This window comes from Monodon monoceros, unplaced genomic scaffold (assembly GCF_005190385.1).
Source record: "Monodon monoceros isolate NGI ecotype Baffin Bay Population unplaced genomic scaffold, NGI_Narwhal_1 Super_Scaffold_15, whole genome shotgun sequence".
In the NCBI taxonomy this organism is placed as follows: Eukaryota; Metazoa; Chordata; class Mammalia; order Artiodactyla; family Monodontidae; genus Monodon; species Monodon monoceros.
This window is the reverse complement of record NW_021703771.1, coordinates 58,206,066-58,232,404: the sequence shown is the minus strand read 5'-3', so window position 1 is coordinate 58,232,404 and position 26,339 is coordinate 58,206,066. Positions and strand designations below refer to the sequence as shown.

The 26,339-nt window shown below is 41.3% G+C and overlaps 1 protein-coding gene and 1 long non-coding RNA gene across 5 annotated transcripts in view; one reads left to right on the top strand and one right to left on the bottom strand.

Moving 5' to 3' along the window:
- LOC114895939 overlaps positions 1-23,636 on the bottom strand; it is a 187,223-nt gene extending 163,587 nt beyond the window's left edge. For all 4 annotated transcript variants that reach the window (XR_003793665.1, XR_003793664.1, XR_003793667.1 and 1 more), the window contains exons 1-2: positions 23,355-23,636; positions 930-978 (exon numbers count right to left, since the gene is read on the bottom strand). This is a non-coding gene — a long non-coding RNA (uncharacterized LOC114895939). The remainder of the gene's footprint in view (positions 1-929; positions 979-23,354) is intronic.
- On the top strand, positions 22,599-25,856 carry CCN2 (cellular communication network factor 2). Its single transcript, XM_029223580.1, has 5 exons — positions 22,599-22,911; positions 23,019-23,241; positions 23,514-23,765; positions 23,897-24,108; positions 24,506-25,856. Exons 1-5 carry the CDS (start codon positions 22,846-22,848, stop codon positions 24,800-24,802), a joined length of 1,050 nt encoding a protein of 349 aa, XP_029079413.1. The 5' UTR covers positions 22,599-22,845; the 3' UTR covers positions 24,803-25,856.
- Positions 25,857-26,339: the final 483 nt, after the last annotated feature.

Genomic DNA, 26,339 nt, shown 5'->3' with positions numbered 1-26,339 from the left:
TGCCTGACTCCTGAGCCCAAGTCTGGAGCCTCATTGCTGCATGTCAGCAGCCACTGCAGGGCATTAACATCCTGGGAATGAAATAAACCAGGATGCTGAAAATTACTAAAACAACAGCCTTAATTTAGAATTCATGTTATTCTTTTCCATTTATTTTTATTTTCCTCAAAATATATTTCCCCATAGTAAATTAAATAAGATAGGAGGAAGTAATGAGAAAAAAACAAAACAATGGAGATGGAGCTAAAGTCAGCAAACCTGTCTGCCAGTTCTGCAGTTCTGCCAGTTCTGCCACTAACTGGTTATGTGGCTTTGGACAAGTCTTTAAATATCTATTCCAAGCCTTAAGGGAAAAAACAAAAAAACAAAAAAAACAACTCTAATTTAACCTACCTAAAATTCATGAGGTTTTTAGGGAGCCATATCAATAGTATTACTAATCACCAAAACATGTGTGATAATTAGTATTATTAAAGGAATAACTGCAAACAATAGGCATGCTTTACTCTATTATACAATCCTAAACTGAGCTTAAAAAAAAAATTCTAAGACAGTTTAAAAATGGTTTCCTTTGTTTCATGGGACTTTTCCTAAAGATAACAGTAACACTGTCACTATTTCCTGTAAGACTCTTCATTACTCTGCAACTTCCTGAAGATGAACCACATTAAATAAACTCTAGAGAGGCCACAGTTAGAAGACATGGTACTTAGCAAACTCCACCTAAGTTTATTCATTTTATAGAAGAGATGCCTTGCCTTTTGTTTTTCAGAAAGAAAGAAATTTAAATTAAAAGCACATATTTTTTGATATATTTATGTCAAATAAAATCTAGTCTACAAGTGGAAATACTAAATAGTAAGATTTGGTCGGTATGTGATCTTATGGTGGAATTTCCACTGGGATTGTTCCTTTCTTTCATACCTTACCTTTTTCATAGTAGGAAGTCAGGCTCTGGCAGTGACTTCACCCTGTTACCTGAAAACAAAGACATGGTGTTATTTCCACAACAAGCTAAAAAGAAAACTCCTATTCTTAAATTTGCTAGTTGTATGTTCCAAGTTGAAATTACATTTCCATCATATTCAGGATTTGCCCATATAAAAATACCTGCTAACATCTTTATGTGTAGACGTTTTATAACCATTTAGGTCAACTGAGCTTTAAATAAATCAACCCAGTAAAATGTGTAAGTTAAGTACTTTTAACTTCCTTCTTCAGGGGCGGGGAGTGGAGACAGAAATTTGATCTTTGTATTTGCTTTTCAACTTTTGGCTAAACATATGCATCAAGAATTAGTCCACAAATTAAATGAGTATAAAATTAAAAGAACTACCAATTTTCAGTTGGTTTACTTTTGGTTTAATGTCTTAGGTCTTTTTTTTAAATACACAAAATTCACAAAACACTAACTCTATATTGTTTTACCCATTCAACTTCTGATTCAATTGTTTCTCTTGATTGACTGTTAATAACAATCACCCCCCTTTGTAGCATTCAGACTCTCTACTTTGTAATGCTCTCAGTGAAAATGACTTCACCACTTCCAACCATATGTAAACACACCACATGAAAGACAAACTATTGACCCAAATAATCCCAAGAATGCACGAGTAGATGTGGCTTAGAGTTTTGCGTAACTCCTGAAGTTTTAACTCCTGATACTCTACTTCGGGGTGAAGGGAAGAGAAGTCTGACAAGGTTGGCTTAGTAGGTCTGTAACATCCTGCTTTAATATCCAGCCATTTTCCACACTTTGTGACTGTCTGTAAGAATTCCAGGACTTACATAGAGTAGGAAATAGTTCCACAGATTAGTTATTGAAAAGGACTGCTCTATCTCCATGCCTTTGGGGTGCTAGTTGCCTCAAGAGCAGCTGGATCGCGCCAAGCTTAATTCAATTCAAGTCAGCTCATACTTACTAATATGCAAAGTACCCTGCGAGGGCTGTGGAGAAAATTAAGACAAGCACAAGCTGGGACTAAGGCATTTCTAGGGAAAATAATACACTTCAGCGAATCTCATGAGACAAAAATCCACTTGTGCTAAGTCTTCCCCCTCATTTTGCATTTGTTTTAACTGCTCTTCCAAATAGCGTTCTGAGGATGAAGTGGCATCATTGCCTTCACCCAATCCAAGACTTGTGAGTTGTCTCTAACTTCCAAATGCGTAAAGGCACATGTCTGATTATAAAGCAAATTTTACTTTACACGTAGATTCTATTTATTCTCAAAAAGTTCTGGTGGGGATGGAAAACTCACAATCAAATAAATAAGGACATGCTAGTGGATTCCATTTTATTTGTTACAAACAACACTGCTAAGTTTTTGAAAAATATTTTAAATCTAATCAGTCTCCACTTCTAGCCTAAAGATAACAATCATTACTTATTTGATTTGAGAGTGTCAAAAATAAATTTTTGAGTGTTATTTAAGTTAGTTATTTAAAAAGACAGTTTTTATTAAATCATACATTGAATAAACATCACCCCTCCATTAACAATTATATTTTAATTACTAGATACACAGTAAAAGTTTGCCGCAATAAAAAATGTATATACCCACGTAATATGAATAGTTTATTAATGGTACTTTTCATCTTATATTTTATATCACATTTTTGTGACTTTTTAATTATTCTTTCTTGTTGACTCACATTTGTCTCCAAACTGTTATAACTGTGGCAGTTTTGCTTTTTCAGTTAGTTTTCTGAATGTGATACTTAAAAGCCAAATTGCCAATTCATAGCCATATAGCTGACAGCACCATCCTTAAAGATTATATTTGTTCTACAAACATTTACTCAACAAACTCTCATCAAGTGACATCTATAAACAAGGTATTGGGCTTGGTACTAGGGACCAAGAGGTGAATGACTCACTTCTGCTCTTGTGGAGCACCATCTGGAGCAAATTACCATACAGTTAGAGAACATGGTTATGAAAGGATAAGCACCGAACCCAGTCTGGAATGCTAAAACAGAAAGTGACATGTGCGCTGAGAGTTGAAGGATCAGTAAGAGTTGGCCAGCCTGTAAAAGGCATAAAATCACCCTCAGACTAAAAGTTCTTAGTGAAGTGTCCTGTGAATGCACCCATTACTGAGTGGCTGAATGAATGAAAGAATGCTCTAGACAGTTTGAGCAAGTAATACTGGTTTCAGTCATGTTTGTTTCTCCGTAACATAAACATTTTCAATACTTTATAGTTATGGGATGTTCACTGCGTGCATAACGCCATATAGGAGTCATGGAGAATCACAAAAAAGAAGAAATATAATCTCTGCTCTCAAGAAAGATGCATTAATTCAACAAATGTTTATTGTGCTTTGTGTTTTTTCCATATCCCTGGCGCTTTGCAGGTTGTGGAGAGAAAAAATAATAGATACTATGTAAAGCCAGAAGAGAAACAGAGCATAACAAAAATTTCAGCATTACTAACTCTGAGTTTTGAGACTCTCTTAATCATTCCTTATAAATCTGCAAGTGCATTCTTAACATTCTCTAAGCCCTGAAAACTATTATAAAGCAATATATATGTTCCAAAGACTAGAGGGCTAAAACTAAAAGTGATATATTCAACATTAGAGTAAAAGAAAGAAATTAGGATTGCAGTTCCTGCACTGTAGTCCCTTCCTTAATCCTTCCAGTTCATCCCCATGTTGGCTCACGTCCAAACAGCCCATCTATTCTCTTCCATATATGTCACAACATTCACAAAGTCAAGACTGTTCACACCATTCCTAAGGTCTGGAATGCCCTTGCTCATCCTTTAACCCAGCTTATATCCGTTAAAAGGTCACGCTGGGTTTTCCACATTGGTTACTTCTCCTTCCTCTTCACTTACAGAACACTTAATGCTATATCCCTCCATGACCACTTAATGACTCACCACTCACCCACTGACACTTGAGAAAGAGCTCTTAAGCCTCATAGCAAATGGCTCTATCACTATCTATACCTCAAAGTTCTTCAAAAGTTCTAATAAACTTTTGGGTCATGAAATATTACATCACACCAATCCTCCAGAGTTTTCAGTGTCGTGCGGTTACCATGTCAGAAAACTGTGAAGATCATGGGTTTACCGCTTAGTCCATGTGTAACTTGCTTCTGCAAATAGATCATAACCTCCTTGTAAGCAAGAACTAGATATCTTTTGATATCCCACTGTGTTTAAAACAATGTTAGAGCTATATCAAATGCTCAAAATATTTGTGAATTATTTATTTCACTGAAAGGGAAACAATAACAAATGTCTGACTGAGTTTTAATTTAGAGCATTTGAACAAATTTATTAGCTTGGAAGAATTTTCCACTAATATCTTCTTATGCCTAAGGTTAGGCAATTTTGACAACTGCCTTAATTTTTAGAAAATGCATCAGCCAGCCAACCAGCAACTTTTCCTACATACCCAGTATCCAATTTTTTAGAGAATTTTTTACTTCAATAAATTATGTCTTGAATGAAATAAACACTGTATTCCCTAGTATTCTGAAAACCACAAACTTACCAGATATGAATACATGAGCCTCAGATATTTTATTTATATGATCAATAAATAAATTGATAGAAGTACACTATAAGTCACCGTAGTTCCTAAAACCTTAGTAATTGTGAATTTTATAGCTAAATATAGCATAGTTATAGGCTATTTTAAAGTTCAAGCTAGTTCTCAAACTTTATATAAGGAATTCATTCAATGGCAGATTTGTTTGTACTCCATGCTGTGCGAGAGGTTATTCACAAATACTCAGAAATCAACTTCCAAGAAATACCTTAAATTACCTAAAAACTTTTTTTTAGTAGAAGTTTTCCAGCAAGCTTCCCTATGATCTTTGATATCTTCAAACCAAAGGAATTTCTATACCTTTACCATTCCAAAATTTTAGAACTTTTAGAAAGCCTTTGCCCAAAAATGCCATAAAAATATTAGCATTTTATATGTATTCCAGTATGTCTTTTTTTAAAAGGGGTGGGTTAGAAAGCATTGTTATATCCTAATACTATGAAAGAATTAGGAAATGTTATAAGTAATTACAGTAGAAAATATAAATGTGAAAGTAAAACTATTCCCTCTCTCACATTAGTGAAGTCTGTATCAGCTAGGACATTTTGGAGTACAGTATCCAGAACCCATTAAAAAAAACGGGGCTGGACATATTGGCTCATGAAACTGATAAAACTGATTAAGTACCAAGAACCCAGGTTTTCTCTGCATCTCTACTCTGTATTTCGCTTGCACTCCACACATTGGTCTCCCAGAAACTACAGGTGCTCTTTTAATGATTCCCAAATGTCTACAGCATCCCCAAACCTCACATCCTCACATGACCTTCCACCTCCTTCCAATGCTTATTCAGATAGCCTATCCTGATCACCTGGGATTGCAACGCTATATCTATATATCTTATTTCTAATGTGTGGGTTCTTTTAGACAGTAAAATAAGCTTAGAGATTGAAAGGGTTCTTAGATCCTATTCCAGTGAGTGTGTTGTGTGTGTGTGTGTGTGTGTGTGTGTGTGTGTGTGTGTATAGGCTTCCCCACATTAACAAACAATTCAGATTGAACAATGAAAGGGCTCAGTCTCATAAGACTGTCCTCCACTTCAGAGATCAGTTGCAAGGCCAGGCTGTTACCTGTCCTTTTGACTAACTGGTTATAAATCAAAGGTTCCCATGACCCCCTCCTTGCTTTCTATTAATTTGCTTGAACAGCTCTCAGAACTCAAGAGAAATATTTTACTTAACAGCAAGAAGGAAGAGACACATAGGGCAAGGTACACGGGAAGGCACGCTGAGCTCCATGCCCTCTCCAGGCACACCACCCCACTCTCCCAAACCTCCATGTGTTCACTAACCCGGAAGCTCTCCGAACCCTGTCCTTTTGTGTTTTTATGGAGGCTTCATCACATAGGCATGGTTGATTAAATCATGGGCCATTGGTAATTGATTCCACCTCCAGCCCCTCGCAGCTCCCCAGAGGTCTGGTATAATGGGGGCGTGAGGCGGGGGAGTGGACAGAAAGTTCCAACCCTCTAATCTCATGGTTGGTGCCAATGGCAACCAGCTCCATGCTTAGGTGCTTCCAAAAGTCACCTCATTCATATAACAAAAGACACCTTTATCGCTCTCAACACTTAGGAAATTTCAAGTGTTCTAAAAGCCGTGAGCCAGAAATGGCACAAAGACTGAGTATATATAAGAAATACATTTTGGTCATCTGAAGGACCAAATATATTTCTTATAAATCACAGTATCATGGAGGTCAAGATCAGCATTTTTTTTTAATGGAATGTAATCGATTTTAAAATACCAAAGCTATCACATATAGTAATGATAAATATTGTTTCCATAAATTTTTTATTCCACTGTGTGTGTATCTGTAAGTATATATGTACTGGAACAAATATAAAACAAGCTCCTACTATAGTCAAAAGTTCATTTGGTGTAAACACACTTTACAGCTCCTCCAAGTGCAGGATATGCAAGATTAGTAAATTATAACGGCATGATTAGCATGATGAAACTACTTTACTGACACTGACTGGAACAAAATAGGAAATAAAAAAGTTATAAGGGTGGGGTGGTGGGTAGTGATAAATAAGAATGGGGAAGATAGGAACCAGACAAAGGGATTTATCTTGGAAGCAATGGAAACCATGTGAAGGTTTTAAGCAGGTGAGTAAATACTTTGCAGTGATAGATTCTTCAGGCAGCAGTGCAGGGAATAAATTGGAAAGGGCAAATAAGGCAGGTCAAAGACCAGTTAATAACAGAAAGACTAACGCAGTAATTCAGACAAAAGATGCCAATGGCATGATATGTTGGGAAGATATCATGAGAAGGTAGAGTGTACAGAGCTTTGGGACTGATTAAATATAGGAGGTGAAAGAGAAAAAAGAATATCAAACAATATACAGGCTTCAATATGATGGTATATAGTGGTTCCAATCACTAAGACTGGGAAACATTAAAGGGAGCAGATTTGGGGGTGGGGGCAATGAGTGTGGCTTTGAATATGCTTACTTTAAGGTCTGTGTAGGACATTCAGATTAATATCCTGTACATGGCACAAATGTATCTGGTCGAGATCCAGAGAGCAGGGAACCATCAACAATGTGGCAATGGAAAAACATGTAAGTAAAAAGAGGACCAGGGACAAAAGACTATGGGGCATCCACATCAAAGGGGCAGGCAGAGGGAAATAAGACTTCAAGGGAGACCAAAGGAAATGGCCAAAGAGATGGAGAGAGGACATAACTCAACTACAAAACCCACAGAGAAATCAAGTTATATAAGGACTGAAAAGAATCCATTGGGTTTGGCAATGAGTAGGTTGTTTGATGGCAATTTGCAGTGCTAGAATCAGAAGCCTTATTGCAGTGGGTTGCCTGGTAAGTATATGGGGACAGTAAATACAGAGGATTTGTGTGTGTGTGTGTTTGTCATCATGTGCTATGAGTATGTGTGTGTTTCAGGAGTTTCAGAGTATGAAAAAGCACTATATAAAGGGATGTGTAGGACAAAGGGAAGGTTGTTTTATTTTGTTTGGGGATTTTTCTTTTTTTTTTTTTTGAGTATTCTTTTTTTTTTTTTACATCTTTATTAGAGTATAATTCCTTTACAATGGTGTGTTAGTTTCTGCTTTATAACAAAGTGAATCAGGGATTTTTCTTTTTTATGTGGGAGAAACTTACATGTCTTTATAGGCCGAGAAGAAGCTGCGAGAAAAAAAAGAAATTGAAAGATGAGAAACAGTGAAAGCGTTCCACAGTAGACAGGAGAAGGACCAAAAGCACAAGTAGAAGTCTGTCTAAATCGGTACCGTCCAATCAAGCTTTCTGTACGACATTAAGGTTCGCCACTCCAACCAATTCAGTGGCCACTGGCCATATGAACACTTGAAATGCAACTAGAACAACTAACGAAATGGATTTTAAATTCTGACTAATTTAAATTTAAATGGTCATATGTGACCCAGAATCTACAGAACTGAACACTGCAGCTTTAAGCTAGAGTGAATATGGGGCTGAGGACCCATCAGTCCTGGGGAGGAAGGCTTGAGTGGCTCATGCCTGATGGTCTCGTGTAGGAAGGAGGACTGATGTGCTGGGAGGGAGAGGGCAGGGTAGGAACCTTGAGGGAAGCGGGGAGGTTTGGAAACGACACCAAGGAGCAGATAGGAAAGGGCTGACCAGAAAGACTAAAAGCACAGCAGAGCAGAACTGAGGGCCTGGCTGAGACCGGAGACCACAAATATATGGCAAGCGGTGTAGGAGCAACTGAGGCAGGGCAGTTGGCTGGAAAAAAGATTGGGAGGTTGAACGCCAGAGGTGCTAGCAAGAGACTGTTGACCTAAAACGTGATGTCATAGAGAAGGAAGCCATGTGTTTAGAAGAAAAGGAAGGGGGCAAGAGATCCCGGTCTCAATCAGGTCAAAGAATAGACATAAAGGGTAAGTGAGAGAGAGAGAGAGCAGGAGACAGCAGATGGTTTAGGACCTGAGGGGATGGGGCACTTCTAGGTAATGGCAAGGTTTGGGGCAAGTCTTGGTTGGCTTTAAAGATGCAGGCAACAAGAACTTAGAAGTAAGTTCTGGTGGATACTGGGGTAAACCTATGATGGTGGTAGGAGTTAGGGTTCAATGGAAGAACAGAAGCCAGGTACAAAGCCTTCGACAGCTCAGAAAATCAGTAAGTGTGCTAATTAGACACACAGGAAGATCGCTCATAAGAATAAGAATCTTTAGGACAGGGTTTCTTCAGAACTCTACACCAAACTGGAGAGGGGGGAAAGACAGGCAGTGTGGGAAAGGTGGCCTCATCTGTGGCATACCAGGGTCCTGAAGGAGGACTTTAGGGGAGAAGCAGAGAGACAGAAAGAAGGTTGACAAACCACCTGCCAAGGTGACTATTTCCCAACAGGCAAGGTCACGTAGGTACCATTATCAACCCTACCCAACCTTTAAGTTTCTCTATTCGGCTTCCCTAACACTTCCGTTGTGCCTCACTTTCTCCAAAGAGACAGAGGAAATACCACATTTTTGACTGTTAGTATTATAAAATTAGGTCACGTCTTTTGTAGCTATTAAATGCAATTGTATCATTCAAAGGGATATTTCATTTTCCACTTGCACAGTTCTCTTTATTTTGGAATTGTCTTTTCTAGCAATTGAATTCCATAAAGTTAAATTTTCTCATATGTACAGGGTAGGTTCAGTATCATTCCTGATGTGAGGCTGTGTCATACTATCATAGCCACGCCATTCTCATCCTCGTGTTATACATATTAGCACTTCCTTTCTCTCTTTTCCTCTCTTTCATTTCATGATTTTAATGGCAAAAACTAGAAACTTAAATTTTCTTCCCTCTCTTGCAGCACCAATATTGCCCATGTGTACACACACACACACACACACACACACACACCTCTCCATGTCCTACAGAGACATTTTCCAGGCACTATTTTTGCAACTATCATAAAGTCATTAAATCCAAGATGGAACAGCAGCCTAATTTATGATTTCATCATAAATATTTCTACTTTCTCATGGATATTAATATAATCTGCTGAGATGTTTTAGATATGCACACTCAATAATAATTGGTACCAAATTCCTTAACGGTATTCTTTGCTTCTTTCAAGAACTTATACTCCCAACTGTGGCAATTTGATGGCAAAAAGAAAAAAAAAAAAAGAAAATAATGGGACCCTAAGGACAGAATCACAAGTCATAAATCATTCACAAGTGACATAACAATAGTATCCGTTTTGCTAGAAATAGTCTGTCAACAGAAACTGTTACCACATTCTTTTCTTTCCATGCAATCTGCATAGTGCATGACCCCGAAACCTACTGGGCTAAGGGGCTAATATTTGGTCAATGTGCTAATGTAAAAATATTTAGATATGAATGAAAAGGAAAATTTTACCTTAACGAACGTTTACTGACGCTTATTCTGTGACAGACATTGTGCTTGGCACTTTGCAAGATTTGAGGGATTTAATCCTCACAAATTGTCCCAACGGTCTTATAAGGTAGGGTACTAGTAATATCTCCAAGTTAAGGGGAGCCAGCTGAGGCTCAGATATATTAAGTAGTTGGCATGATGTCACACATTTAATAAAACAGCTGACTAATGAAGTAAAGAAGAAAAAGAAAAAAAGGTCTCTCCTGAAATAGTCAAAAAGAGAAATACTAAGTCCAGCAAATTCTATATTCATGTCACGTCTGTATTACCTCTATCAATAGAACATTTGAAATCAAGATAACAAAAGTTGCCCTGGTTAAATCCAAAATGGTGGCTAATCTTAGGAATTGCTTTTCCAATACAGAATTAACCTACTTTAGGTAATAAATGTTCCTACTAGAATATCAAACTAGAACTGTTGAAAATCATCTTTAATTAAATACGAATCAAGTTCATTTTGTAGGCTTTATTCTTGAGATCTTAAAACGTAAACACCAAGGTTTTTTAAAATATGATCTATTGGTTTCTTTGTTTTTTCCTTTGCTTTCCTAGGCTTGACTGAATACTGGGCCTACTGAAATAGTAGAGCAGTAGTATTTCCCTACCATCACCACTGCCAAGAAAAAGAAGGAGCCTAAGCAAATGACCTTCAGCTGTGCTTGTCTAAAGGACGCCAGGTGATGCACTGTCAATGCACTTGGTCACCTGCCCTCAACGCACATGGAGTCTGAGAAATCCCCTAGTCTTTGGCAGTTGTAGACAGAAGTCTACAGATCACCATTTCTGCTCAATATAAGGTCATTTTCCCTTCTTGGAAAGTCGGATGTGAAGCGCGAGCAATACAGGAGTTTGGAGTTCCTGAGCGCTCTTTAGATTAAGGCCAGGCTTCCGTGATTAAGAAGAGAACATCAGAGAAGCAGAAGAGGTACCACCACGCTATGGGGGCCCCCTCACTGGCAGCTCCTCCAGAAGCTGGCCAGGAGGAATCTGGTGGACTGGTGAGGAAGGGCCTGTGCAGATAGAGTCAAAGCCAACAGGGCTTTGTGCTCAGTTCTACTACAACAGTGCCCAGCCCAACAGCGCCCAGCACAGTACCTAGCACAGAGCCCACCATAGTACCAGCACAGCGCCCACCACAGTGCCCAGCAGAGCACCCAGCACAGTGCCCAACAGAGTGCCCAACACAGCACCCACCACAGTATCCAGCATAGCACCCAGCACAGTGCCCAACATAGCACCCAGCACAGCACCCAACACAGCACCCAGCACAGTACCCAGCACAGCACCCAGCACAGCACCCACCACATTGCCCACCACAGTGCCCAACACAGCACCCACCACAGTACCCAGCACAGTGCCCAACACAGCACCCAGCACAGCACCCACCACAGTACCCAGCACAATACCCAGCACAGTGCCCAGCACAGTGCCCAAAACATCACCCAGCACAGTACCCACAACAGTACCCAGCACAGCACCCATCACAGCACCCACCACAGTACCTACCACAGTGCCCAACACAGTACCCAGCACAGCACCCAGCACAGTATCCAGCACAGCACCCACCACAGTGCCCAATACAGTACCCAGCATAGCACCCACCACAGTGCCCAACACAGCACCCAGCACAGTACCTATCACAGTGCCCAACACAGTACCCAGCACAGCACCCAGCACAGTACCCACCACAGTGCCCCACCGGGCACGGCACCTAGCAGTGCCTCATCCCACTGCAAAGTAAAGTTGGTTCAAAGTCTCTCTGAAGCTGGGCCAGAAGTTTGCCTGCTTACCTACAGAGTTGAAAGCAAGCAGTGGGAGTCTCAGGAATCAGCCACATTTGGAAACAGCAGGGCAAAACACATGAGCAAGAAGAATCAACAGAGAGCAGTCAGAGACGATGAAAATGCCAGAAAAGATTCATTTGGACAAAATCAGCTTTCATCATCTATATGTGAGAAATGGCTTAATGGTGAAATATTTCCAGACATGAGCAAGTAAGTCCACGGTTCCGTGAAACTTTATCCTGTAGTTGTTCACTTCCACACACACACATGGGTCCGTACGAATATCCCCACATTACAAACCTGCTTCTCCTAGACAAGAGCACTCTCAATCTCTGCCATGTGTAGTGACGACATAGACCTCATTCCATTAACAACATGAAACTCATCAGGACTCAAACCAAATCACCCCATGGCAAAAGAAGGGGAAAGCTGTAAGCCTGAAATGCACACTGTATTCCGTATGAGGAAAGTGCTTTTTCACTGAAGATGAAGTTCATAAAATAAGCACTATGTTAATAACACACTGAGACATGCCTATTAAGGGATACTTGTGAAAAAATTCTGTCTGTGGTAGATACTGCTTCAATGCCAATGGCCCGTCTGAGAGTCTGCCATGGTATTTATGCACAAGGGTCGCTTATCAGTGAATGATGCAATTATTCAAGAAGACTTTTTTGATGCCTGTGGTTGGTCCGAGTCTCAGCCTAAACAAGACAGCACTGAGTTAGAGACTGCGCATTTTCAGTGTGGGCTGCCGCTGATGTCATAGCAGTACACACCCTGATATTAAGCCTTCCAAAGCATACCCATCATCTTGATTCATGTTTCCTTTTTTAGCTACATCAGTTCCTTAGTGGATAAGAAGCAACACATCTGCCTACACAGCAAAAATCACAAAAATCTTAATCGTGGGGGGGGGGGGGGGGCAGAAATCTTTGTCTAAGCCCAAGAGTCTCTCCTAATACAGATCAGTAAACGTTATCTTTCTACTTCATGCTTATGTCAGACCGCAGCATAATACTGACTATGCTAATTAGCCCACAGTGTTTTATATGCCTTCTAGGGTTTGTGCTTTAAGAGTTTTAAGAAGCTCTGAGATAACTATCTTAAGAACATATATTGTTCAGAGATCAGTGTATATAGAACGTGTGAAGAAACGAAGCAGTGGAGTTTGAAAAGAAGTGTTCCCTTTAGAACCGAATTCAGACTCACATGTCCCTGCTCCACCTCTGCCCAAGCTTATGTAATATTACTTAGCCTTCTTGGACCTCAATTTCCTCACCTGCAAAATGGGAAGAATAATCTCTCACAGGACTGTTATGAAGCTGAAGTGACATCGTGTATGTGAAAGGCCTTTTGTAAATTTAAAATTTCTACATAAACGGAAGGTGATACAGCCATATACAGTATCCATTTCAGGCACCCTGACAGAGCACTAAGAAGCATTCTTGTTAAATTGATCAGACAAAATTGGCATTGTGAGTTCTAACATCAGATTAAACAATGCATTAGTTCACATTTACTTCAAATCTGATGATGTCAAGAGTTTAAATAGTGGCTTTTCTTCCTTTATGGTGTTAAGCTCTGACCTAGAAGCCTGATGCCTTCACAAAAAGCCTTATCCATCTGTTCAGATTTTAATATATGATTCCCATAGGCATAGTTATTTAAAAATTCCCACATAGAGGAATATTTTCGAAACTCTTTGGACAATTTGAACAACTTAGTTTTGTTTTTCTGTTTTTTTTGTTTTTTTTTTTTCTGTACGCGGGCCTCTCGCTGTTGTGGCCTCTCCCGTTGCGGAACACAGGCTCCGGACGCGCAGGCTCAGTGGCCATGGCTCACGGGCCCAGCCGCTCCACGGCATGTGGGATTTTCCTGGACCGGGGTACGAACCCGTGTCCCCTGCATCGGCAGGCAGACTCTCAACCACTGCGCCACCAGGGAAGCCCTGAACAACTTAGTTTTTAACACTTTAGCATGTACTGGCTACCAGTTTCCATTCAATTTGAAAACTTGCTTGTCACTATCATGATAGTTCACATCTAAAAGTAAATGAAAGAAGAAAGTCTAATGTAGAGTGTAAAATGTCTGTGGCATTATGTTAAGCAAAAGAATACCATCTTGGTTTCTGAGGAATAAATAACCTAAAGAAAACTTCACTGAAACAGGCAATAATAATAAATTTTTAGTTGTCTCTTGAATATTTCCACATGATATTTTTACCTAGAAGTTTCATTTGTTAAATGTCTCTACCAATTCTGAGCACCTAATCTAAAAAATGAAGAAGTCAGATTTGATGTTCTCTAAGCTCTCGTGGAATTTTAACACTCAGAAATCCCTTCAAAGATGAATGGTGTTATCAAGTCAGACTGCGATGGGCTTTCTCAAATCAAGGCTTAGTTGGACTTAAGAGGAGGAAGAGCCACTGAAAGACAGAAGAGATGGGCACATTTAAAATCCTCAAAACCCCAAAGTTAGCAGAAGGAAAGAAATCATAAAGATCAGATCAGAAATAAATGAAAAAGAAATGAAGGAAACAATAGCAAAGATCAATAAAACTAAGAGCTGGTTCTTTGAGAAGATAAAAAAAATTGATAAACCATTAGCCAGACTCATCAAGAAAAAAAGGGAGAAGACTCAATTCAATAGAATTAGAAATGAAAAAGGAAAAGTAACAACTGACACTACAGAAATACAAAAGATCATGAGAGATTACTACAAGCAACTCTATGCCAATAAAATGGACAACCTAGAAGAAATGGACAGATTCTTAGAAATACACAACCTGCCGAGACTGAACCAGGAAGAAATAGAAAATATGAACAGACTAATCACAAACACTGAAATTGAAACCATGATTAAAAATCTTGCAACAAACAAAAGCCCAGGACCAGATGGCTTCACAGGCGAATTCTATCAAACATTTAGAGAAGAGCTAACACCTATCCTTCTAAAACTCTTTCAAAATATAGCAGAGAGAGGAACACTCCCAAACTCATTCTACGAGGCCACCATCACCCTGATACCAAAACCAGACAAAGATTTCACAAAGAAAGAAAACTACAGGCCAATAACACTGACGAACATAGATGCAAAAATCCTCAACAAAATACTAACAAACAGAATCCAACAGCACATTAAAAGGATCATACACCATGATCAAGTGGGGTTGATTCCAGGAATGCAAGGATTCTTCAATATATGCAAATCAATCAATGTGATACACCATATAAACAAACTGAAGGAGAAAAACCATATGATCATCTCAATAGATGCAGAGAAAGCTTTCGACAAAATTCAACACCCATTTATGATAAAAACTCTGCAGAAAGTAGGCATAGAGGGAACTTTCCTCAATATAATAAAGGCCATATATGACAAACCCACAGCCAACATCGTCCTCAATGGTGAAAAACTGAAACCATTTCCTCTAAGATCAGGAACACAAGATCAAGAAGACAAGGTTTCCCACTCTCACCACTCTTATTCAACATAGATTTGGAAGTTCTAGCCACAGCAATCAGAGAAGAAAAAGAAATAAAAGGAATCCAAATGGGAAAAAAAGAAGTAAAGCTGTCACTGTTTGCAGATGACATGATACTATACATAGAGATTCCTAAACATGCTACCAGAAAACTACTAGAGCTAGTCAATGAATTTGGTAGAGTAGCAGGCTACAAAATTAATGCACAGAAATCTCTGGCATTCTTATATACACTAACGATGAAAAATCTGAAAGTGAAATTAAGAAAACACTCCCATTTACCATTGCAACAAAAAGAATAAAATATCTAGGAATAAACCTACCTAAGGAGACAAAAGACCTATATGCAAAAAATTATAAGGCACTGATGAAAGAAGTTAAAGATGATACAAATAGGTGGAGAGATAAACCATGTTCTTGGATTGGAAGAATCAACATTCTGAAAATGACTCTACTACCCAAAGCAATCTACAGATTCAATGCAATCCCTATCAAACTACCACTGGCATTTTTTACAGAACTAGAACAAAAGATTTCACAATTTGTATGGAAACACAAAAGACCATGAGTAGCCAAAGCAATCTTGAGAACGAAAAATGGAGCTGGAGGAATCAGGCTGCCCGACTTCAATCTATACTACAAAGCTACAGTAATCAAGACAGTATGGTACTGGCACAAAAACAGAAATATAGATCAACGGAACAGAATAGAAAGCCCAGAGATAAACCCACGCACATATGGTCACCTTATCTTTGATAAAGGAGGCAAGAATATACAGTGGAGAAAAGACAGCCTCTTCAATAAGTGGTGCTGGGAAAACTGGACAGGTACATGTAAAAGTATGAACTTAGAACACTCCCTAACACCATACACAAAAATAAACTCAAAATGGATTAAAGACCTAAATGTAAGGCCAGACACTATCAAACTCTTAGAGGAAAACATAGGCAGAACAGTCCATTACATAAATCACAGAAAGATCCTTTTTGACCCACCTCCTAGAGAAATGGAAATAAAAACAAAAATAAACAAATGGGACCTAATGAAACTTAAAAGCTTTTGCACAGCGAAGGAAACCATAAACAAGACCAAAAGACAACCCTCAGAATGGGAGAAAATATTTGTAAAGGAAGCAACTGACAAAGGATTAATTTCCAAAATTTACAAGCAGCTCATGCAGCTCAATAACAAAAAAACAAACAACCCAATCCAAAAATGGGCAGAAGACCTAAATAGACATTTCTCCAAAGAAGATATACAGATTGCCAACAAACACATGAAACAATGCTCAACATCACTAATCATTAGAGAAATGCAAATCAAAACTACAATGAGATAGCATCTCACACCGGTCAGAATGGCCATCATCAAAAAGTCTAGAAACAATAAATGCTGGAGAGGGTGTGGAGAAAAGGCAACCCTCTTGCACTGTTGGTGGGAATGTAAAGTGATACAGCCACTCTGGAGAACAGTATGGAGGTTCCTTAAAAAACTACAAATAGGGCTTCCCTGGTGGCGCAGTGGTTGAGAGTCTGCCTGCCGATGCAGGAGACGCGGGTTCGTGCCCCGGTCCGGGAAGATCCCGCGTGCCGTGGAGCGGCTGGGCCCGTGAGCCATGGCCGCTGAGCCTGCGCATCCGGAGCCTGTGCTCTGCAACGGGAGAGGCCACAACAGTGAGAGGCCCATGTACCGCCAAAAAAAAAAAAAAAAACTGCAAATAGAACTACCATACGACCCAGCAATCCCACTACTGGGCATATACCCTGAGAAAACCAGAATTCAAAAAGAGTCATGTACTAAAATGTTCAATGCAGCTCTATTTACAATAGCCAGGACGTGGAAGCAACCTAATTGTCCATCAACAGATGAATGGATAAAGAAGATGTGGCACATATATATAATGGAATATTACTCAGCCATGAAAAGAAACGAAATTGAGTTATTTGTAATGAGGCGGATAGACCTAGAGTCTGTCATACAGAGTGAAGTAAGTCAGAAAGAGAAAAACAAATACTGTATGCTAACACATATATATGGAATCTAAGAAAAGAAAAAAGGTCATGAAGAACCTAGGGTAAGATGGGAATAAAGACACAGACCTACTAGAGCATGGACTTGAGGATATGGGGAGTGGGAAGGGTAGGCTGTGACGAGGTGAGAGAGTGGCATGGAAATATATACACTACGAAATATAAAATAGATAGCTAGTGGGAAGCAGCCGCGTAGCACAGGGAGATTAGCTCCGTGCTTTGTGACCACCTAGAGGGGTGGGATAGGGTGGGTGGGAGGGAGGGAGACGCAGGAGGGAAGAGATATGGGAACATGTGTATATGTATAACTGATTCACTGTGTTATAAAGCAGAAACTAACACACCATTGTAAAGCAATTATACTCCAATAAAGATGTCAAAAAAAATCCTCATACGTTATCTAAAAGTACTTTCATAAACATGGTCTCCTTGGGCTGGAAAATAACTATGAGCAGGTGGGAAATTGGGGGCTCAGGGGAGATTAGGCCTGACCCTGAGCTCCCATGGCAGGTAAATGACAGGTGTGGAACTCACACCTCTACCCTCCTAGCCGGTTCTCTGGGTTCTACCTAATGATTTTCAAAAAGTATTCCAGGAAGCCCTGAAGTTGTGAGAAGGGGCTTTCAAAATATTTATCGTTTCATTTACTCCCATTCTTTGAAATAAATTCTCATCTCAATTCTGTCTTCCTCTTAAACCTTTTGATTTGCTTTCCCCAAATCACACATTTGAAAGAATGGTTACCTCCATTCTTTTCATTCCTACTCACTTACCTCCTTAAGTATCACCGAGGGGACTCTACCTGTTTAGGTAGAGAAAACAAGGGGTTGTAAATACTCCTGGTTGCTGTGGTAATACGTTTGAGTTGCTAATCTGTCAGGAAAAGTGTTAGAGAGACGCCTCCATGTAGAAGCATCTGTATTCTCCAGCACCATCTCAGACTAATGCAAGCAGACTACAGGCTAACTAAACGAACAGGATAAGTGAGACAAGTAGCAAACTGAAGGAAATAGCATATTTTAAAAAATTCTTTTCCTTCCTCACTCGTCTAAGCCTCAGTTCCATTTATCAGCAAGTAAATGAACTGGCAAACATGAAACACAGACCACATGCAACAGTCTTGACTACCTTCTGACAAATAACTTTGCATCAGAAAATATCCTAAGAAAGTCAGAGAACTAATTATAAGGAGGGAAAAACATGAAGGAAATGAATGTAATTTAGATAGTAAACATCCATGCTTCTTTCCCACCTCTGAACTCCCAGGGAGTACGCCCTCTCTTTAACCTTCGTTTTAAGCAAATACAAGGAAATGTAAGCCAGGCCAGGGTCCCTGAAGATTTTAGGATAATATTTATGACTATTTTTCAAAAAGCCTTCTGGCACACCATGTTTTTTGCTGGAATTCATTTACATGATTGGATTTGAGGCATGTCAGAAATATCGGAAGCCCACTCCCAACTGACCATCACGACAAATCATTCCCCGTCCAGATGTCCTTATACGGCCAGACTTCCTATAAATCTGATGGCTTAGTGTATGCATTGCGTATGGGTCTTGGCTCTGAGTCACATTCCCTGGGAGCTTTGATTTCCGCTTTGAGGGCTGGCACAGACTCCTGCTTGCTCTTATAAGAAAATGTCTACAACTGAAAGCTGAAATGTGCAAGATTCCTTCTTCAAGTACACAAACACTCCAAGTCTGGCCACTTTCCTGTAGTCCTGCCAGGTTTTCTCTATGTCTGATACCTGATCAAGTAACCTTTTTTTCAGGGAAAAAAAAAACAACAAAAAACATAAGAGAAGGAATGTAGTACATCCGCAGCTGAACATCTTACAAGCCTTAACCAAACGACCTGTACAAATGATGCCTGAGTAGACACACACGTACCTTATATAGCTCTGTAAATAGGACTCAGTGGCCAGCTCAGTGAATTCCTCACTCTACCAGGAAAAAGAAAAAATGCTCTCTAAAAAGCATTTGCTAGATAAACACTTGCTTACAAGACAAAATTAGTGCATCTTAACCATTTTACACACAAATTCAAAGGGCTTTTTCTCCCAATTCTGACCTGCTGTCAATCAAAAGGGCTGGGATAAGTCAGAGCTGGAAGAAGTTATAAGAAGCCACGATCTCCACTTTACTGCCCAGGCACACACAAACATTTGCTGAGTCATTTATAATAGTGCAAGAATTCAAACCCCATGGCATGAGTGAAGGACAGAGTGTCAGCCTTTCCCTTTGAATTTCCTGGCATTTGATGGTCCATATCACAATATAAACATACTTTTGAGTCTATGAATGTCTTGGGTGTATTCATTCTTTCTCTCCCGCCCTCCTTCTGTCACTGTCTTAATAATCTTTCATTTTAAACCTTTCAAAAGAGTTTTGGTCATAAAGTCCCAATCTAACCTTACATGCACGGCATGTTTTTCTATTCTGAGATTCCATGTTCTGTATATTTCAATATGCTTATTTTCTCTTAGCCAATATTAAAACCATCCAACTGGAGCTAACTATGGACTTTTGAGACTTTGAGGGACCACGTGAATTTTATTAAAACCAAATTCTTTTTATAATACTTCCCGATATTTTTAACAACACAGCAGAATAGGAATATACTTGTTATGCTTGTGGAGAAAGAGAAAATCAAGAAAGATCAAAAAGATTAAATAATTTAAAAATAAACTAAAATAAAATAAAGCACCAGTTCTCTGAGAACTGTAGTCTAATTAACTATCATTAAACCATCATTTTATAAATGGAAACTCAGGAATATGACTCCTACTTGTGACTTCCCTAAGATTTGTGAATGGCAGCTCCAAGAATACAACCCAGGTCACCCAGCTGTAACCCAGTCCAGCAATTTAGCCCCTCCATGAATGAGAGTCTCCACTCTGCTGGGCATGAAGTGGTGGCTCTTAGACTCTCCAGAGTATTCAAAAATTCCCAACCAGTTCTCCCATCTACCTCACCCTGCAAGCCACAAGAGCTCATGGCCCAGGCCACATGTCACTTTGGGTGAGGTCCCAGTTTCACATCCCTCCCCTTCTCCATCCACCACACCTTTCCAACCATTAGTGGTAGATATAATTGGGGGTTTAGGTCTTGAAAGATTTCACTGTGGCTTCCCACATATTTTGGACTTTTAAAATCATCCACAGGGGAAGAAAAAGTTGGGGGCCAAGTTGCCTTTAATACACATGTAGCTATTAACATAACTCGGAATGTTCCTTCTTTAAATAGGAACTTTTAAGGCCTCTTCTCTTTGAGGAATGCTTGGAAAGAACATGAAATAAGAATGATGAAAATTCTTCCTGAGCTTCAGAGACCCCCATCGTTGGCTGGCTAATCCCACTGTGGACATGCAACTACACTGTACAACATGTGCACTGCTTAACAAGGTAATTGTGCACAGATGATGCGGTCTGTGCTGAAGTTGGAGTAGTTTTCTTTTTCTTGGCTCTTTTTCAACAGAATGAAATGAAACTTGAAAAAATGTGGCCAGTTTAAACAGGCTATTTTCAAATTATAAACCTATAATGCTTCTGAAAGTTTGCCTTTGCCTCTGAAACAGATAAGTTAATTTCAGCCTATACAAGGAAGCATCAGCAACTAAAATGAATCTACTCATGGGTAATGCCAGCATCAAAGGATGTGGCATTACAATAGGAAAAAATGGCATAGCCCTGGAATCATTCTCTTTACATAAAGTGGAAACTGGAGTTATTAACAACAAAAAAAAAAACTAAACTGGACTTCCCTGGTGGCGCAGTGGTTGAGAGTCCGCCTGCCGATGCAGGGGATACGGGTTCGTGCCCCGGTCCGGAAAGATCCCACATGCCGCGGAGCGGCTGGGCCCGTGAGCCATGGCCGCTGAGCCTGAGCGTCCGGAGCCTGTGCTCCGCAACGGGAGAGGCCACAACAGTGAGAGGCCTGCGTACCGCAAAAACAAACAAACAAACAAACAAAAAACTAAACTATAGATTCTAGAGGGAAGCACAGTTAATTAACTGACTCCTTATTGAAGCTAAATAGCAATATTAGGAAAGGGACATATGTTTAGACTTTATTGGCCATATTTGACATCTGCACACAAGCAGAGGGAATAAAACCTATTCTTTCCTTGTCCTGATCTCCCTCCATTAGGCTACAGGCTCCTTGGGTAATAAGAAGTAACAATTACTATTCACAGATGTGTGGAGAGTCACTAAAATATATTACTTACTGACACTCTTAGTTTATAACCAAATATAATGGGGGTACAGTGTTCTCGTTATATAATCAGATTTTTTTTAACTGCAAGACAACTAAATCTTCACATTTGAAGATTATAGGTTTTAGCATAAGAAAAATCACTCATTTCTCAAAGACCCACCAATGTGTTTAAAACTCCCCAAGTGAACCCCAAGCTTCTTGCTGCTCCCCTCCTATATGGTTCCCCTGTCTTCCCACCCCTTTTTCCATCCCAACACCCAGGGCTTCTACCTACCCAACACATAATCACTTGCTCTGACATAACAATAGATGGATCTTTCTGGAAGTGTTGATGTCCACTCATCCCTTTTCCCTCTCTATAGCCCCAACGATAAAACTGCTACACATATTAAGAGAAAACAAAGCAAGAGTGGTGGAAATCCCTCCCAGAAAACTGCATCCATACTCAGACCCCTAGCTTTATTCTCCTTTTCGTCTGGCATGGGCATCCAAACCGTTATTCCAAGTGACAAATGATCAAATTCCTGCATCTCCAATGTGGGATTCAGGAATTTGCAGGTATGCTTCTGCTTCTAGGGGATTTCAAGCAGTTAAAAGGAACGAACTCCTTTTCTGCTCTCTGAAGAGTTTCAAAGGCAGACAGCCTCTAAAACTAAAAATCATTACCAAACCAATAAAAAAGGAAACCCTTTCGAATTTTTTAGGAATCCCTGCTATTAGCCTCTTCAGCTGCCTACCTCCTACAAAGGATTTATGTCTGTGTGCAGAACAGGCACAGCTATTAGAAACAGAAGTGAGTGGCATAAAAATAATGATAATCACTGCCGATGTGTTTTTTAAATGATATAAATCAGGAGTGATGCGAAGAGGCAAGAGAAAAAAAAAATCCTATTTGGTGGCTGGAAATACTGAGCCTTTTTTTTTTTTTTTTTTTTGGCGAGCTGGAGTGTGCCAGCTTTTTCAGACGGGAGGAATGCTGAGTGTCAAGGGGTCAGGATCAATCCGGTGTGAGTTGATGAGGCAGGAAGGTGGGGAGGAATGCGAGGAATGTCCCTGTTTGTGTAGGACTCCATTCAGCTCATTGGCGAGCCGGGGCCGCCCTGAGCGTATAAAAGCCTCGGGCCGCCCGTCCTGGCCTCACAAAACAACTCTTCCCCGCCGAGAGGAGGCAGCCAGTGCGACTCCCACCGCCGGCGACCCACTGCCTTCAGTTCGACGGCAGCCGCCCAGGCCGACAGCTCCCGAGACAGCAGCCCGGCGCGTCCCGACCCCGCCTCCGGCCCGAACCCGAGCCGCCAGCCCGGCCCGCCGCGCCACACCCGCCCCACCGCCTCCCGCCGCCCGTAGCGCCCCGACCATGTCCGCCACCGGCCTGGGCCCCGTCCGCTGCGCCTTCGTGCTCCTGCTCGCCCTCTGCAGCCGGGTAAGCACCGGAGACCCCCCGCGGCGGCCGGGGCCGGGCGGGAGACCGGGAGGGACCCGGCGGCGCCGAGGGGCGTGCGTCCGGCTGACAGCCGCCTCCCTCCGCAGCCCACCTCCGGCCAGGACTGCGGCGGCCGGTGCCAGTGCGCTGCCGGCCCGGCGCCGCGCTGCCCCGCCGGCGTCAGCCTGGTACTGGACAGCTGCGGCTGCTGCCGCGTGTGCGCCAAGCAGCTGGGCGAGCTGTGCACCGAGCGCGACCCCTGCGACCCGCACAAGGGCCTCTTCTGCGACTTCGGCTCCCCGGCCAACCGCAAGATTGGTGTGTGCACCGGTAAGACCTGCAGCCCCCGTCCCCTCCCCGCGCCCCTCGCCCCGCGCCTCCGCCACCGCCACCGGGGCGCCGGGGGACACTCGATGACCCACCACCTCTTCCCTCACGCTCACCGTCCCTCCGGAAAAGAAAGCCGCTCGAATTGCGTCCTTTCCTCAGGCTGTTTCCCTGGAGCCCTGCTCCCAGCTCGCATCCCCGACGCGCTTCCTGTTCAGGCTCGAGAACCGATGCTTGACCCCTGCACGTCCCCTTTTTCCCTTCCGCTCCTTCAGCCAAAGATGGTGCCCCCTGCGTCTTCGGAGGGTCGGTGTACCGGAGCGGAGAGTCCTTCCAGAGCAGCTGCAAATACCAGTGCACTTGCCTGGATGGGGCGGTGGGCTGCGTGCCCCTGTGCAGCATGGATGTCCGCCTGCCCAGCCCCGACTGCCCCTTCCCACGAAGGGTCAAGCTGCCCGGAAAATGCTGCGAGGAGTGGGTGTGTGACGAGCCCAAGGACCACACCGTGGTCGGCCCTGCCCTCGCTGGTGAGCTGAGTCTTCCTCTAAGTCAGCCTCGTGATTCTCCCCCCTGGGGCTGAGTCCTGACTTTGCCAAGGGCAGGGGGAAATGTCTTAGCCTGGGGTCTTACCTCGTGTTTGCGTTCCCTGCTCTCACAGCTTACCGACTGGAAGACACGTTTGGCCCAGACCCAACCATGATTCGAGCCAACTGCCTGGTCCAGACCACAGAGTGGAGTGCCTGTTCCAAGACCTGCGGGATGGGCATCTCCACCCGGGTTACCAATGACAACGCCTTCTGCAGGCTGGAGAAGCAGAGCCGCCTCTGCATGGTCAGGCCTTGTGAAGCTGACCTGGAAGAGAACATTAAGGTACGTTTTCTCCTCCAGTTAACTCATAATCATGGAACAAGAGTGGACAGGACCAAAGTTAGGACAGGACCAAAGTTAGGTCTCTTACCACCCTTGTTATTATAGGCCTGTCATCTCCAAAAATATCCAACCATTGAACTGTTTTGATGGAATGAGATGTTATGTAATAGGAGCCACCAATTTTCCACTCGGAAGTCCTCCACAGTGTTAGTTCATTCAAGACATCCCAGAAGAGGTCATGTCTATTTTTGGAAAACTGGCAAATGAGACTCAACCTTCCCATCCTCAAAATATAAACAGAAGTCAGACAGCCCTAAGGCAAGAACACACAGAGGTTGAAGAAAGCCACACCCCTTGCAGAGTCATTGATTTTTCTCTCCTCCCTTGTCTTCCTCAGAAGGGCAAAAAGTGCATCCGGACCCCCAAAATCTCCAAGCCTGTCAAGTTTGAGCTTTCTGGCTGCACCAGCGTAAAGACATTCCGGGCTAAATTCTGCGGCGTGTGCACCGATGGGCGGTGCTGCACCCCACACAGAACCGCAACCCTTCCCGTGGAGTTCAAGTGTCCTGATGGCGAGGTCATGAAGAAAAGCATGATGTTCATCAAGACCTGTGCCTGCCATTACAACTGCCCCGGAGACAATGACATCTTTGAGTCACTGTACTACAGGAAGATGTATGGAGACATGGCCTAAAGCCAGAGAGAGTGAGAGACATGAACTCTTTAGGCTGTCACTTGAACTGATTCACATCTCATTTTTGTGTAAACATGATTTCAGTAGCACAGGTTATTTAAATTTGTTTTTCTAACTGGGGAAAAGAAAAATTCCCACCAAATTCAAAATCTTGTGCCTTATGACATTCAAACAGTCTGTCAACCCCAGACACTGGTTTGAAGGAAGTAAGACTTGACTGTGGGACTGCATTAGTGCATAGCACCAGCATGTATGCTAGGAGCAGTGGGAAGGGACCAATAGAAAGCCTTATCATCTTACAGTAGTGATGTGCCTGCTATTTGGAGTGTCACTGGGAAGGAAGACTCAACTGACCTGCCTGTAGCTCCAGTGACAGCTAGGATGTGCATTCATGAGGATGAGTCAAGTTCTTCTCTAAGTCATAACAGCAGATTCAGCTCTGACCTTCTGATTCGGATGACAGTGTTCAGGAATCAGAATCCTGTCTATTAGACTGGACAGCTTGTGGCAAGCTAATTTGCCTGTAACAAGCCAGATTTTTTTTTTATTGATATTGTAAATACTGTGTGTATATATATATATAAATATATATATATTTGTACAGTTATCTAAGTTAATTTAAAGTTGTTTGTGCCTTTTTGTTTATGTTTTTAATGCTTTGATATTTCAAATGTTAGCCTCAATTCTGAACACCATAGGTAGGACGTAAAGCTTGTCTGATAACTCAAAGCATGAAATGGATATTCAAATGGAAATTCTGCTCAGTTAGAGCAGCAGTCCATCAAAACAGGATTTTTGCTGAAGGTGAGGCAGCAATGTCCTTGGAAGTCTGATTTGTAGGTTGGAAATGTGGTAGGCTCACTTTTAATGTACAAATGACCTTTATTAAAAAATGAATGGCTCTGTATAGCTGATTGGTTTTTCCACCTGGAAGCATTTGTTTCTACTTTGACTATGACTGTTTTTTTGGACAGTTTATTTGTTGAGAGTGTGACCAAAAGTTACATGTTTGCACCTTTCTAGTTGAAAATAAAGTATATATTTTTTCTACAAAGGGCTTGGTTATTCATTTATTCTCTAAACATTTCTGAGTAAAAATGGAAAGCTTTTGTTTGTCTTAAAACAATTCACTTATAATGTTCTAGATATCTTTTATCATCTAATCAATTGGTTAATCCCTTCAATAGAACTTTTACATGAATACACATCACACTGAATCAGGTGTCACAAATTTGCAGGCATATACACTGTATTGAGTACACAGGCATTTTTTTGTTATCTTCACAGTATTTTATAAACACTTCAATTCTCTCTAGATTATTTCAGTCTCCACTAACCCCTGTTGTATTACACTTGGCCCTGTTTACATTTAATACCTCTCTGGCCATTGTAGGCATCTAATTTCCAACCTGTCATCACACAATAGCCCATGTGCCTTGCACATAGAAAAATTTTTTGAATTTGTATGCTCTACTGTAGATCACACACTGGCCTATGTACCTTGCACATAGAAAAATTTTAACTATTTTTTGAATTT